The sequence below is a fragment of the Ictalurus punctatus genome, chromosome 1 (assembly GCF_001660625.3).
Source record: "Ictalurus punctatus breed USDA103 chromosome 1, Coco_2.0, whole genome shotgun sequence".
NCBI lineage: Eukaryota > Metazoa > Chordata > Actinopteri > Siluriformes > Ictaluridae > Ictalurus > Ictalurus punctatus.
The window spans coordinates 30,426,054-30,441,047 of record NC_030416.2 but is presented as its reverse complement, the minus strand read 5'-3'; the positions used below and the strand labels follow the sequence as shown (position 1 = coordinate 30,441,047).

General features: G+C 42.6%; 1 protein-coding gene across 4 annotated transcripts in view; it reads left to right on the top strand.

Moving 5' to 3' along the window:
• Positions 1-14,994, top strand: part of pard3aa (par-3 family cell polarity regulator alpha, a) — a 433,956-nt gene that overhangs the window by 200,244 nt on the left and 218,718 nt on the right. For all 4 annotated transcript variants that reach the window (XM_047158283.2, XM_017479944.3, XM_047158282.2 and 1 more), the window contains exons 6-8: positions 3,602-3,687; positions 4,251-4,334; positions 10,583-10,708. In XM_047158283.2, the coding sequence (XP_047014239.1) occupies positions 3,602-3,687; positions 4,251-4,334; positions 10,583-10,708 (296 nt within the window). The remainder of the gene's footprint in view (positions 1-3,601; positions 3,688-4,250; positions 4,335-10,582; positions 10,709-14,994) is intronic.

The window sequence follows — 14,994 nt, the reverse complement described above, 5'->3', positions numbered from 1 at the left end:
GGCTCATTTACTAGCTCCTTATGCTGGATGTAAAAACAGATGCTGAGGCCAGTGTAGAAAGGGAATTCCAGAGCTTGGTGTTTGGCTAATGATTCTGAGATATTCTTTAAATGCTGACTGCAGTTAGATTCCCGACGATAAAGACCAGCCGTTATCGCTGGATTTCCTTTCGAGGTTGAGCTGCCATGCGGTTTGTTTAGCACTATTGTTCTGGGTATAAATGGGACTGCTTGGCATGTATGATACGACCATCTGATCTGTGAACCCAACTGTTCTTGTAGGGTTGTAAGTCATCCAGGACATTGTGTAATTGTATATTTAGTGGAAATTCCAGGTGTTATATATAGCATCTTCTATAGTCAGTCAGGAGATTGAATTAGAGGGTATGAATGACCCCTTAAAAAAAGCTATGTAAGGTTGTAGAGCTAGATACCAACAAGCTAGTCACTCAGTTGTTTTATTTATTTATTTATTATTTTTTATTGTTGTTGTTGTTCACACACACACCACACATGGCCTAAGTGTGTCAGCAGATGTGCCCCAATGACACCCATAAACTGGTGGTGACGGGCTCAATAAAGGAAAGTGAAGAGATACTGTCCCCTTTGGGTGAAAACGACCTCTTATCATGTGGGACAAGCAGAACTCATTGGAAATGATGATCAAGGCTTTCAGGGATGTTGTCACCTTGTCTAAGTGCCTCTGGTTTGGCAGGTGGACAGAAGTGATGCCTGCCAGCCATCTTGTCTCTCTTAAACTATCTCTTGCTCTCTTCCCTCTGATTGACTTGTTGCCTTTGGGGACAGACAGAAACAGTTAGTTGTTTTTGCACAAAGGACCTTGGGATGGTACCATGCGTTCCATCTGGACTGTCTATCTGGATTTTAGGTAGGAACTATGCTTTCCACCCAAACTTTGGGAAGATACCAAGCTTAACACTCTGAATTTGTTAAGATACAGCGCTTTCCACTCGGAATTTTGTAAGGTGCCATCACCAAATTCGGGAATGTGGTGATGCCATGCTTTCCACTTTGAATTTACGAAGATGAACAATGCTTTCCACGTGAACTTTGTGATGGTACCAGGCTTTCCATCTAGGCTTTAGGTAGGAAGCTCCCAAAGAGGGTTTCCATATTTGACCTGCACAACTGATGTTCAGAAATCTGAACAGAAGCTCCATCTTTGGGTCTCTTTGGTGATCTACACTTCTCTCCCTCCATTTCCTACCTTTTTAAAAATCCAATTAATACAAACAGAGACACTCCACTGAGGGTGTATTCACATCACATAATGTTTTCTCTCCACAAACAGTGAAGCTGGGAGATCTTCTCTCTCTTTCTATGCCTTGAGCAGCTTCTGTTACTGGAGTTAATGACTTGCCAGTGTCAGTGGTGATGAATGTGAAGCAGCCTAGCTCCTCCACGCCATCTTAGAGCTGTCAAAAACAACGCAGGCGTGTGTTGCAGTCACCGACAATCTGCCCTTAGTGTTCTACCCCAGACATGTTCCCTCTGTTTATTCTTTCTCACAATATATATTTACTGACTCGTGATTGTCTACCCGAATCCTGAAGCACAATAGGTGTGAATGGTGATGGATGAAGTGCCCTCTATTTGCTTGTAAATGTATGTATGCAATTTAAATCAGTGTTTGCTTCTTATTGAGTGAAGTGGGCGATTTGTTCAACATTCGGAATTGGAGTCTGAATTGAAATTGTGAAACAGGTTCACATGAGAGATCGGTGTCAGAACAAGTCTGTTATTTTCAGCTACTTTTCATATAAATTAATGTGTGGATGACATGTAATTAAAGCTCTGACAGTAGGGGTGTGTTTTGAGACAGAGGTGATTGACTCGTTTTTACAGGCAGCGGTTCAGTGTTTTTCTTCAGGTTTTCTGATGAAATTTTCATGACCTCCTTCTCTAATCTCTCCGACAAAGGAGTGATGGAGAGGAAAAGAGGACGGGAGGGGAAGGAGAGAGGGAGAGATGGTGATGAAGAGGAAGAGCGGTGTGGCGGAGGAGGAGAAAGAAATGGCGAGCGAGAGAGGGCCAGACAGGCTCTCCAGGCTGCATGACACATTTTGTAGAGGATGATTGTCTGAAAAGGCTGAATGCATTTCCATATAAAGACGGCGAAGCGCTTATTTAGCCGTGCTTGACATTTCGGCGAGAGGCGAAGGTTAAGGGTGAGACTGGCGGAATATTGATATGTGGCTAACAAACCGGCGCAGGCTGTCGCTTTGCGTCTAGACGCTCACTTGGCCTTAGAAATGATCTCCGTTCAAGGGCTTGAGCAAAATTAGAGGGAATGTTCACTCGTCATTATGCAGATATTTCCCCATTTAATGCAAGTGTGCTTGATTGTGTATTAAGCTTCTCTCTTATTCTCTTATGAATACAACAAGGCACAAGAAAACACAGCCAATGTCCTTTGCATGTGAAGTCTGATAGTAATATGAGTGCCATAGCTTTGTGGACAAAACCTCTGGCTGTATTGCTGATGGTAATGAAGTCAGATCGGATATGAAGTCAGAATTGAGAGAGAGGGCTAAGTAGGATATGATGCAAGACGGAGGGGGAAGAAAAATCCCTTCCCTTATATCTGATTAAATGCAAGCTCAAGCCCTGGTGACCTACAGCTGATTGGTTATAGCTGAGTAATCGATTACAGACATTTGCTCTGCTATTGCTGCAGTGGAACCATTGAAATACTCCGTCACTCGTCTCATGTCTTACTAAATTAGATGAGAGTGAGAGATAAACCAGGAATGTGTCTGGAAAGTAACAAATGCTGCCTTCACAAGCTGTATTGAACACTTGCATAATACTGCCTGCTGAAATCCCTCCATCGGACTGTTGTTTGAAGACCTCGTACACACATCCTTCATTGTCCTAGCCATAATCCACCACAAACAGTTTATTTGCGATTGTTTTGACGGTTATTTCGGATAGGCAATCCCTGCCAGCTTGTCACATATTCACACACAAGTGCTCAGTGCTCAATAATTATTTTAATCTTTATGCATTTTTAGGGCTAGAGTATATTAGCTCAAATTAGCCAGCTAAGTAACGTATTGTTAACTAGCATAGTGGACATCTGCGTTATTTGTAATCGGTTTCATTTCCTGACAGAAAATAGCTGATTTATTCGGAATATTTAGTGATATGATGACTTTATTCCATCTAGGGTTGTTCGAGCTAGTAGATGTATGTGTATGCTAGACATCTTGCTAGCTTGTAGTTTGCTTACAAACCGAGTGAACAGCAAGATTATGTGTGATTCAGTTTTATTTCTAGCTAACGGCTAACATTACTCCGAGGTAGCAGTCACCTGTCTTGGTAACACAGTGCCGTATTGCTGCCTTTGAAGCTTATGAGACAATTTGTTTACAGGTTCTTTTGTAGCGATTGTAGTGCCGTCTTCTAAAACACACGAGACTCACGAGATACCACGGTTCCTTAAAGCTACTTTGGATGGTTATGGGTTATACTCGGAACCCTCACTGGTTTGGGTTATGCATCTAGAAGGATGAACCAAGTAACTTCTGAAGACCTTATGTGTGGGACATGCCTCACTTTCTGTTTTCCGTTCTCCACAGGATGAAGAGGAAGAAGAGAGGAGGAGAGACGAAGGCAAGAATGGACGGATAGAACCGGTGGGCCGAGCGGACTCGATCTCTCTAGAGTAAGCTCAAAAGCCCAGGCTGCATAATGAGGCATAAATAAAGGACCGTTTGTATCTCCATTCTCCTGTCTAATGCAGACTCTGTTAGCCTTCAGTTGAACTAGAAAGCATTTATGGCATGTGGTTTGATTAATTTCAGATTCAATACAAACAAATGCAGCACGGGGCTAATAAAATTGCCTTTAGGTTATTGGAGCACGCTGTTCTCTTCACAGTCGGTCTCCTGTGCAACGATCTGACTTGTGGGCTGATTTTCACAAACAGACACACACACAGACACGCGCGGCCTGCTGCAGGCCTGAGTCTGATTGTAATCACTTAATTGAGGTGTCTATTTGGGTTCCTCATCGACCCACATGTCTTAATGGCTGTCTGGATTATAGATGGCCCTGTGTAGAAAGAGATCCAGACTAGTCGAAGTGCACAACTACGAGCCTTTTCAACCTCCCACCTAGAAAAACCGCTGTGTTATCCTGTTTTCTTCTACTATCCAATGTTGTGTGGTTTTGTTGCTGCTGTTTTATTTTTTCTCTCTTTATCTGTTCTCCGTGGTTGTCCCGCAGTGACCTGCTCAAACCGGTGGAAGTGTCGAATGGCGGCGGGCCGCTGGGAATCCACGTAGTGCCGTTCAGCTCCAGAGACAGAAGGTGAATTTCAGTTCATCCACGACAAACCTCGTACCCATTTAGCTCGTTAGCCATAACCACATGTGGTCTTTATTTCTAACTCTATTACCCATCTTTCTTTCTCTCCTTTCACGCTGTTATTGAATGTTGGGAACGCTACCGCGTTAGCCGCGTCGCTCCATGTTGTCCTCGACCCTCCCACTTCCTTTTCTCTCCTTTCTTCTTTCTCACAGCTCCTCTCAGGCTTTTGACAGTGACTGACATTGTTCCACATTTGTTCTGTCTGTCTGCATAGCATATCTTATCAAAGGGCTTGCTTCTCTCCAACAATGCGAGGCATATTTTCTCTCCTCCTCAACAATGCGCCGCTGAAACATGCGCGGTTTCTCCTTGACTGCACATGCCATTTTCTTTGGCTTCCTTCCAGAGCTCTCTCTGAATAATAAATTGAAGATTCAATAGCTGGGGTCTTGAGAGAGTTCACTCAGGGTGGCAGGAATGATTCTGCCACTTTGCATCCCTCTATAGACTGCGAGAGGGGACACGGGACTCGCAGCGCAGAATGAGACGCAGCTTTACGGTCATAGACGGGCGCGGAACACGGCCAAGCCAATCCAGCTAAAGCGCCAGAGCCAATCAGGGTAAAAGCTCATCTCGAACAGTGACGGTGGCTCCTTCAGTAACGGCCCTGTGTTTGCCCAAGGTCGCCTTGAAAATTCACTAACAAATGAACGAAAGTCTGCTGCGTCATCAGATGGCCCTGCTTACGGGTCCTACGAGGATTTTTTTTCACAACACAAGGGTGTTTCAAGAGCTTTAAATCGGAGCTATAAATAGTTGACCTTTTCTAATAGAGATTAATGTTGTAAAAAAAAGACCTCTTTAATTGAAAACCTATATAAAATAGAAACGTGCAAGACTTAAAATAAAGAGGTCTTCTGAATATTGTTTAGATGGACCCTCTTTAGGGTATAATATTAGATTAATAATAGATTAATAATTGTACAGGGCAGTCGGCCTTCCCGAATGTATTTATTTATTTTATTTCTGACATTTAAAATGCATTACGTGCCTTCCAGAACTGCACAAAAGTGATTTCATCTCGTCCCTCCCTGCCTGAAATGTGTCTTCAGATGCTGCATAACTCCTGCATGCTCTATAATCAGTGTCAAAATAACAAATATCTCTAACCAGCACAGTCAGCTGTGCATCACATCCCTAGCTAATGGCTTCATCAGGGCCTATGCCGGTGTGTCTCAGGCTGCTGTCTCTCATTAGCATTCGGACAGAAGCCACGGGGGTCAAACCAGTAGCGCAGAGCGAGAGGAAGAGTTTTAAAATAGATGCTGTGTTCGTTCTGAAACTGGAACCAAGCATATGCTGTTAAGAAATACATTTTTAATACGCATGTGCACTCGCGCGCGCACACACACACATGCGTGCTCACTCCAAGGATTGTGAATACATTATTCCAATAATGAGATCTCATCTCGTGACCAGTGTGAACTGTAAACAACCAGCGGTGTAATTGCGGCGCATAAATGGATTCTGATTGCATTATTATTCAATTAAAGGCAGTGGAGGAGAACAGGTGGTCTCCTTCTCGCTAAGCATTCTGGGCCATCACTCAAGCGGCGGGCGGCTCTGCCGCCGATCGGATAATGATGGAGCTGCAGATTCAGCTAGTCACGTCTGAGTGTTTCCTAATGGCTGCAGCTGGGACAGCTCCAGATTGAGATCCCCCTACCCGACTGAGAAACCTCGCTCATATTCCTGTTGTTAGTGCTGAAATCATTTTAATCAAACGAGGGACCGAAAGGCTGGGCCGAGCAGGGTCACTTCAATCTTCTCTCGCTTCAGTCCAACATTAATAGCTTATGAATAATGAAGCACAGCAGATCATGGATCGGTCCTGTGGGAGTTTGGCTCACACTCCTGGTCAGTCGTTGTCTACTTTATGAAGATAAAGCATGTGCGGCTCCACTTGCACATAATAGTGCATCATTACGCTGTATGTGTGTAAGTGTTTAATCTCCTAAGGCTAAAAAAAAACAGCATCGGTGTCTGCAGGAGTTGCGTTACACCTCTGTGATGATGCTGTGAGGACGTTTGAGACCATTTGTTTATCTGTAGGTGTCCACTCTCCTTCATCTCTAGGTGTTTCTCTCTGTCTCAGCGGTTCTCCCTGTCTATATCTGTATCATTACTTTGTGTATTTTGGTTACTATAATTATTGATTTCTTCATGATTCATTCGTCCGTTTGTTCAGTCATTTAAATGGCTGGCCTGGGGTTATTGTTTTGCTTGCGTCCGCGTGAATACCTTTTATTGTTAAAATGCCAGCGTGTTGCAAAGGTACGATGGTGTTTTCAGACCCGATTACGGTAACATTACTTGTTACTTGGCTACTGAGACCTCATCAAGCACGCACACACTACCCGAATCCTATTTTCAAATGCATTCTCAGAAGTCCTTTACCGTGCCTTAAAACCCGTTGTCACACTTTAGTAGTAAATTACTTACTAAATACAGCTGAATGAATTCAGTGGTTTATGTATATAACAAATAAGAACAAACAGCAGGATTACTCAATGTGATCAGGAGCAAAAGTGATGATTAATGGTTTGTAAATCATGCAGAGAGTCAGACGATGCTTTTGTTGCATATTTTGTCGTCTAATTTTCACCACCTGAAATCACTGAAAACACTTTTTGTTTCTGAAAGTGAACAAGAGGAACTGATTCATTCTCACCAAAGTCATGGCTCTTTGCTCCTGGTCACTGCCTACACCTGTGGTCCCAAAAAATATCAAGAATATCTCGTGCTCCATCCCCCCCCACTCTCCCACGCTCTCTGTCTCTTCCCTCTCTCTCTCGTGCTCTCTCTCTCTATCTCGCTCTCTCTCTATCTCCCGCGCTTCCTCCCTCCCTCCCTTTCTCTCTCTTCCTCTCTCTCTCTCCCCCGCACTCTCCAATGCGTGCCCTCTCTCTCTCTCTCCCACTCTCCCCCCCCCCTCTCTCTCTCTCTCCCACTCTCTCCCTCCCTCTCTCTCTCTCTCTCTCCCTCTCTCCCCCCGTGCTCTCTCTCTCTGTCTCCCCCCGCCCCGTGCTCGCTTTCTCTCTCTCTCCCCCGTGCTCTCTCTCTCCCATGCTCTCTCTCTCTCTCTCTCTGTCTCCCCCCGCCCCGTGCTCGCTTTCTCTCTCTCTCCCCCGTGCTCTCTCTCTCCCATGCTGTCTCTCTCTCTCTCTCTCTCTCTCTCTCTCTCTCTCTCTCTCTCTCTCTCTCTCTCTCTCTCTCTGTCTCTCTCTCTCTCTCTCTCTCTCTCACGCGCGCACACACACACACAGACACACAAATGTCTTAATTGTCTATCCTGAATCGGGATGAATTCTGGATGACCCCAACAACATCCACCGGACACAAGGGGTCGCTGAATGGATTGATGAGAATAAAACCTATATAAATCATACACTATGGCCTTCACAGTCACCAGATCTCAACCCTGTTTAACACCTGTGGGAGATTTTGGAGTGATGTGTTATACAGCGCTCTCCACCACCATCATCAAAACACCAACTGTCTTGGTCAACGATCTTCTGGAAGAACGGTGCTCATTGCTCTAGTACAGTTCCTGAGACTTGCAGAATGGCAAGGAACACTGAAGCCTTTGTCCCACTGCCATTGTTCTGGCAGCTTGTGGTGGCCCAAAACTTTACTAACGCGCCTAATGTTGGTTTCCTTCCTTTCATTCGTCAGCTTTCTGTATAAGTGACGTTATTGGTATTTCTCACACCTTTCATCGCTGTGTTTTTTAGTAAAGCGTATTAACAGACAGGTCTCTATCTGTGCCTTAGCAACCGCTATAAACTTGCAGCAGAGTTTGACTGCCTGTGAGCTCATGATATCTTTCATTTACCCTTACACACACACACACACACACACACACACACACACACACACACAAACACACATCAGAAACCTAAGCAGAGCGACTGATTATTTTTACTGTTTGAAGTGAAAGATAGCGTATTGGAAAGGAATACTGATGCGGCACAGACTTTGCACGCGTCTTCTTAAGACCTGCCCTTTTTCCCCATTCACTTTTTAAACTTGTCAAATCTGACTGTGCGATGGAGCTGCCTGGAAATGATCGCATCTCAGAGTTTGTGGATTACTCGCGACAGTGCCCTTCACAACACACAGCCGAGAATCTGACACCACAGCAGTCGAGAGAATTTCTATATGTCAAACCTCAGCTCCAGTTTCTAGTGTCAGTTTTGATGTGTGAAGATTCATGGCTAAGCCTCTGAGCAGCTCAGTGGAATATAGTTTGGCTGAGATACATTCAATCTGACTCATATTCACAGTGGAGCATCACCTTCATATCACCTCGGCTTCCTTCTTAATAAAGTTTGAAGTTTTACTTCTGAAATTCGCCAACTCTTCATTGCCTCTTCTGCCCTCTTTATAAAATGATGAAGGTGCAGACTGTTTGCTGTCTGTTTTCTGTCCATCAAGCCTGTGAAGCTCTGGTACACGGTTCTGTATCCATGCTTTCTGGGTGTTCTGTTCTGTGGCGATTTTTTCGGATTCGTTTCTTGTTTTGTTGTGTGCTCTGGACTAAGTGTGTGATGGTATCGCAGTAGCGTATGGTAAGAAAATCTGATATCACTGCAGTTTTGATGTTATACCTGTATACATAAGATCGTCACCTGTACACGCGCGTCTACCTTTCGGACGCAAGCACAGTCACTTGATAAAACGGGTTTTACTGTCATACTGTATACCAGTGGTTCTCAAACCAGGGGGGATTTTTTTTTTAGAATTCAGACATTGTGTCATTTGGGTCCTCGGTGTATTTTATTGCTTTTCAAATAGGATGTGCATAAATTGAAATTATTTATGTATTTTCTTTTTGTTGGGGAGAGGCGGAGCTTAGTCTGCCTTTTATGTAGCTGTCAATGCAGACCAGTGTTTCCAACTTAACGACTTTTTATTTTGCAAAACCAAAATAACGCCTAGCGACCTTTTGGACGAATCTTAGCGACTTTCCAAATGTCGCCAGAACTGTCCTGCAGGCGCGAGGCCTTGTTTTCCCGCTGCACTCACACCTCTCTCTGCGTCTGCTCAGTTAAGAGCCGGAGATTTAACGACGTCATGGATAACGAGACGTGCCCTTCGACCCCATTTACATCATCCTTATGTGAATGTTTTTAGAACGCACGACGAATATAACGCGACATGTTTTACATGTCAAATAGTCCACGTTATTACAGCCTAGTTCTCTTGTCCAAAGTAGCTCAAAGTATGTTCAGAAACGTCTGATCATTCATGTTCCATACCTGTCCATTATATAGTTTTATAAAAGTCATAAGTTATTTAAAAAAAATTATAAAAGTTATGAAAAATAAAATAAAAAAATGCACACACAAAAAAAATCTATCTATATATCAAAAACAGATTATAGGGGGCGTGTCACATGATAGGGAAGGCTTGGGGGGGCTTTAGTTGCAAAAGGTTAGGAACCTCTGCTGTATACCAATAATATTAAAAATGAAATAAAATCTGGATACTTTCATTCACTCAAACTTATTAAAGAAAAAATTTGTATTTTTATCTTGGTATGTTGAATAAATTCAACTGTTAACGCAATAAATTCTTCCAGATAAACTCAAGTAGAAACTGTAACTATAACATTTTTTAAATATATATTAATCATGAATTACCGTTTTTAATTGGTTGAATTTGAATCACGTTTCAAGTGTTTCTTAAAAGCACACTTTTATGAAATTAACATCCCAATAAGGTTACAGTCATGGCAGTTTTGTGCTGTATTTTATCTTATTGATGTATTTTATAAGAAAAATGCTTTTTTTTTTCTTTTACTCTTTCAGAATATGCAACAAGATTTATGAAACGTGTTTTTTTTTAACTATGAACATATTGTCGTGACCGTTGGATTGCTATTTCTATTTCGTTTTAATAAAACAGTCATGTACAAAGTTCCTTTAGACATAGATAACCAGATAATCGAATTCTTCTATGCGGCAACACGTAATGTCCTAATGAAAGGATGAAATCGTGAGCAGATACCGTGATACTGATGAACTCAAGTGGGGTTGTATTATCATCATAGCATGAATCTTTCATGGTTTTGATGATCTGTGGTGTCTGAGTGTGTGGTCAGCTCTTGGTCTGTGTGCATCATATCTTATGTGGTGTGACCAGTCCTGAGCTGCTCGTCATTAACACGCTGTGTGATTGTGCAGGACTCTGGGGCTGCTGGTGAAGAGGCTGGAGAGAGGAGGAAAGGCCGAGCGTGAGGCCCTCTTTCAGGAAAACGACTGCATCGTGCGCATCAATAACGACGACCTGCGCAACATCCGATTTGAACAGTAAGCCTTTATTCCAGTGTGGGTTGGGTGAAGTTCCTTCTCCTCTCTTCTGTAACGCTGTTCCCTATAACATCTCTCTACTCTTCTCTGTAACACCCTCTGCTGTGTTTACTTTCAGGTGCTCCCTTCTCCTCAGTCCAGCCCTGAGTGTCAGAGATGCTCTTCTACTCCTCCCTCTCTGTGCTTTTTGTTTTATGTCTCTCTCTCTCGCTCTCTTTCTCTCTGTTTTTTCTTTCCTTCTGCACATTCACAGTGATTTAGAAAGAGAGTGGAAGGGTGATACTGTCACTGAGGTATCAGATTTTAATCGTGCTACATCGTATGTGTAGCTCCCCTGCTCTGTTAACTTTCAGTAATCTCACAGTGAAAGACTGAGCCTGGATTTTCACCCACCCACCCACACCCACCCACACCCACCCACACACACACAACAAGGGCCACGCCTTCCTCTATTGATTTACTGCTAGCTCTCATTTCCCAACAAGTACTAAATATGCGAACACCCACGCAGACCTTTATCCACCGTATGATATACAGCATGTCTGCCCCTAACCCACTTTTTTTTATACACATACAAAAACACATGCACATTTATTTACATGTGGTGTATGTGACAGTATAATATGATTCATCACAATCAGTAAAGCAAGGCACGTCACTAAATATTAGGCAGTATTCTAATTGAGTCATGTAAACGCTGCAGTCCGATTCAGATTAAGATAATATTATGATTCCCACCCCTGGAATATGCCTGTTTTAATCAGAAATCTGTTGATGTAAACACCTTATTCAGAAAATCCACTGAAAGGAGATATATGCACAGGCTCAGTCTGCAAGGAACTGTGGGTGCTAACTGATACTTAGCTGAAGGCTAGGTATTTAGGAATAGCAACAAGGGCACACTTAGTACAGCCATGTATACAGGAATATTCCGATGCCTGTACACACGTAAACATCGTGTTCAGAATATGGCTGAAACCTGAATACAAACCTTAAACGGAATTTGATGTGCATGGAAATGTAGTCATTGACAACTTTTTTTATTATTATTAGTTTCACAAGCAAATAATTTGATTTTAAACTACTTTTTGTGCCAGTTTGATTGTACCTCATGAGCCTTCTGGGGGGAAAAAAAAAAGTTGAATAATTAACTGGTACTGGGTTGCTCTCACCTCATTAGTAAAGCCAAATGTCATACATATTGTGCGCTGTGAAAAGGTTTCCACCCTAATGAGCCTAATTATACCATGTGGCCACTGTTACTCCTTTAGAGTAATGTTAAAAGTTTTTTTTTTTTTTTTTTAAACTTAATACCTCCATCAACTGCATCTGTAGTGTATGTTTGATCACCACACACAATAATTTGGACACACTAACTCAATAATTTAATAATAATAATAATAATAATAATAATAATAATAATAATATAGACTAGGTTTTTTTTTCTTTTCCCAGTAAAGCATAACTGAGATATATAAAATTTACATATCACAGCATTGTTGCATTCTTGATTCTGATTGGCTGACAGACGCTAAAGTAGTTCCAGTCGGGTCCTGACCGCATTACAGTTCTGTATCACTTCGCCAAGTTAACTGAACTAACAGAAAAGTTAGCCTACCGTCCAGCACAGCATACAGATCTAACAACATGACGGCAAGAATAAGGAATAATTGACGACGGGCTGCTGAATTATTCGAAAAATAATGCACACCCGTGCTGGTAATGCGGCCCCGAGGCGAAGCGGAGGCTTGAGCCATTGATATACAGTTATTTCGGAGAGAGAGAGAGGGAGGGAGGGATAGAGAGAAAGAGAGCGCAAAAAAGAAAGAGCGTGAGCGCATGGGTGATTGTGGTAATGAGACAGAAAAGCCGGAGAACAAGTATCAATATTTATTTATTTATTCGTTGTATTTTCTGCAGTAAAAAAAAGCTGAAAAGGTAGCCCTTTCGATATTTGTTTGTTTATTTATTCTATTTTTTTTATATTATCAGCATGAAATGAAAAATAAACGGAGCTCTCTAATAACGGCTCAGGCCTCCGTTACTAGGTCTGAAATGCTGCTGTGGAGTTCGCATCGGTGGCTTGAGATGGGATGCGTGACACATTGAACTAATTCACACGAGCGTTTTTAACGACACAAACCTGACAGCTGTGTTGAAATAAAACATCTGAACAATATCTCAAGGTGTGGCAACCGTGGTATAAGCACAGAATCCAAAACAGCAGGTTTTCCCTGAGTACAGTTAACACACACACACACTCACTGAAAAAACTTTTCTGCCATTTTTTATTTCACATCATTTATCTAAACACTGTCTGTGTAGGTTTCTCTGCCCTGGGCAGAGGGCCGACACAATTTACACACTAAATCTACACCTGAGCAGTTCTTTAGCTTCGGCCATCTTTTCTCTCTGCAGCTCGCAGTAAACAAAGCGAGATGCTGATAACCCCGAGATCAGAAAGAAAAACTCATCAGATTCTATCTCTGTGCCTGTTTTCTTCTCGCCCCCTCTAGTCTCTCACTAACTCCTTTCATCCCTTCATCTCTCGTTTCTGACTGGGTGGCATGCAGAGTTTCGACTCAGAGATATTCTAATCTTTATTGGATTGTTTTGCATGGATAAATATTTAGTGCTGCTTAATCTAACTCAGTGTAATGATGCATTGATGGAGTCGTTTATTATTCAATCAGAGGCGGGGAGCTGTGTGATTAGCTGCGTGCCACGGCTCTGCTCGTTAACACGCGCGCGCGCGCACACGCACATGCATAGACACACACGTGCACACTGTTGTTTACTTGATTTTGGAAGGGTGAATTAGCATAAGAATGAAGAGAGGTCTTTCGGTGAGGCTGCATTACTCTCTAGATGCAGAGACTGAACTAAATGAAGAGCTTATTACAGAAGCTGCTCAGTGCCTGTCACACACTCACACTCGCACATGGGTGACGGCATTTTTTTTTTCCCAGCGCGCTTTCTTTCTCATAATCCTTTGTGCTTACGCGTTGTATTGTGAAGGTAAGCGTCTTATGTGCTGAGATATACTTGTGTATCTAGGATCTCAACGTTCTGTACTAAATTGCCCAAAAAAAAAAAAAAAAAATTCAAATTACCTCTTATCATTGAACCATGACAAAAGTGACACAAAAGAAACATCTTAAATTCTGGACTGATTGGTTTTCCTGTAATTTATATTGTGGGGTGTCATGTCTTACTTGCTCATAATGTTGGTTCGTTTGCAAAAAAAAAAAAAAAAAAAATCCAAACCACAGGGCAGGCCGTGTCCACTGAGTGCAGCCAGCTTTCCACACTTCATTGTTTAATGGTTCTTGTATTTTATCCAATTTCTGACTTGATTTAAATGAAGCTAGCTGTTTTCAAGTCCTCCCGATAGTTTTTGCACTCATTCATTTTCAAGAACTGCTTCATGCTTGCCCAGAGCCAATTCCAAAAACTGGGCATGAGGCAGGAATACACCCTGGATGGGATGCCAATCCACTGCAAAGCACCACAGACACACATTCAGACCTAGGGGAAATTTAGCCTAGCCAGTTCACCTAGTAGCGTGTTTTTGGAAGGTGGGAGGAAGCCAGGGAACCTGGAGGAAAGCCATATGGATATGGGGTGAACCGGGGACCCGGCAGCAAAACATGCTGCCTAATGATAGCACACCTGAATGGTAGTGCAAAACCTGGGCATGTAGGGAAAAAGGCGCCTCCTTGCCCTGATTGGTTGAATGTTGGTGGTCCATGTCATGTGGGTCATTGGCTTTTCCTCCCATTTACCCAACCAGAGAGAGTTTCTCCTCTGAGCAGATATTTCATTACCAACTGCCAAACAGTACCCAAACTACACATTTTGAGACATGGTTTTTGTTTTACTTTCCACGTACTTTTTTTGAACTGTGCATGCTTGCTCTCTTTTTGAATTTCTACTTTCCCAGTTCCCTTTTCCCAAAAGTTCCCATGTTCAATATTTGTGTGATCACCACTTACAGGTTTCTGAAGGTTTCGATTAGATTATATGCAGTGCCCTTGTTCTCTGTGTGGACACAGATATTGGCCTTGGGCTCTAATGCATCCCTGCTTTCTCCCCAAGGCTTTGTGATTATGTAAATGGTAGATAATGTAATATGTGAATTAGCCTCATTTCCAGCTGCAGTAGCGCAATTAGCCAGCGATTAGTAATGCTGATTTGCTGACCTCTGACTGAGTCTTCCTCTTAACTGTACAAGTGTCTCCACTACAGGAAAAAGACTGTTTGTCTCAAATGTCTGTGACCAAATT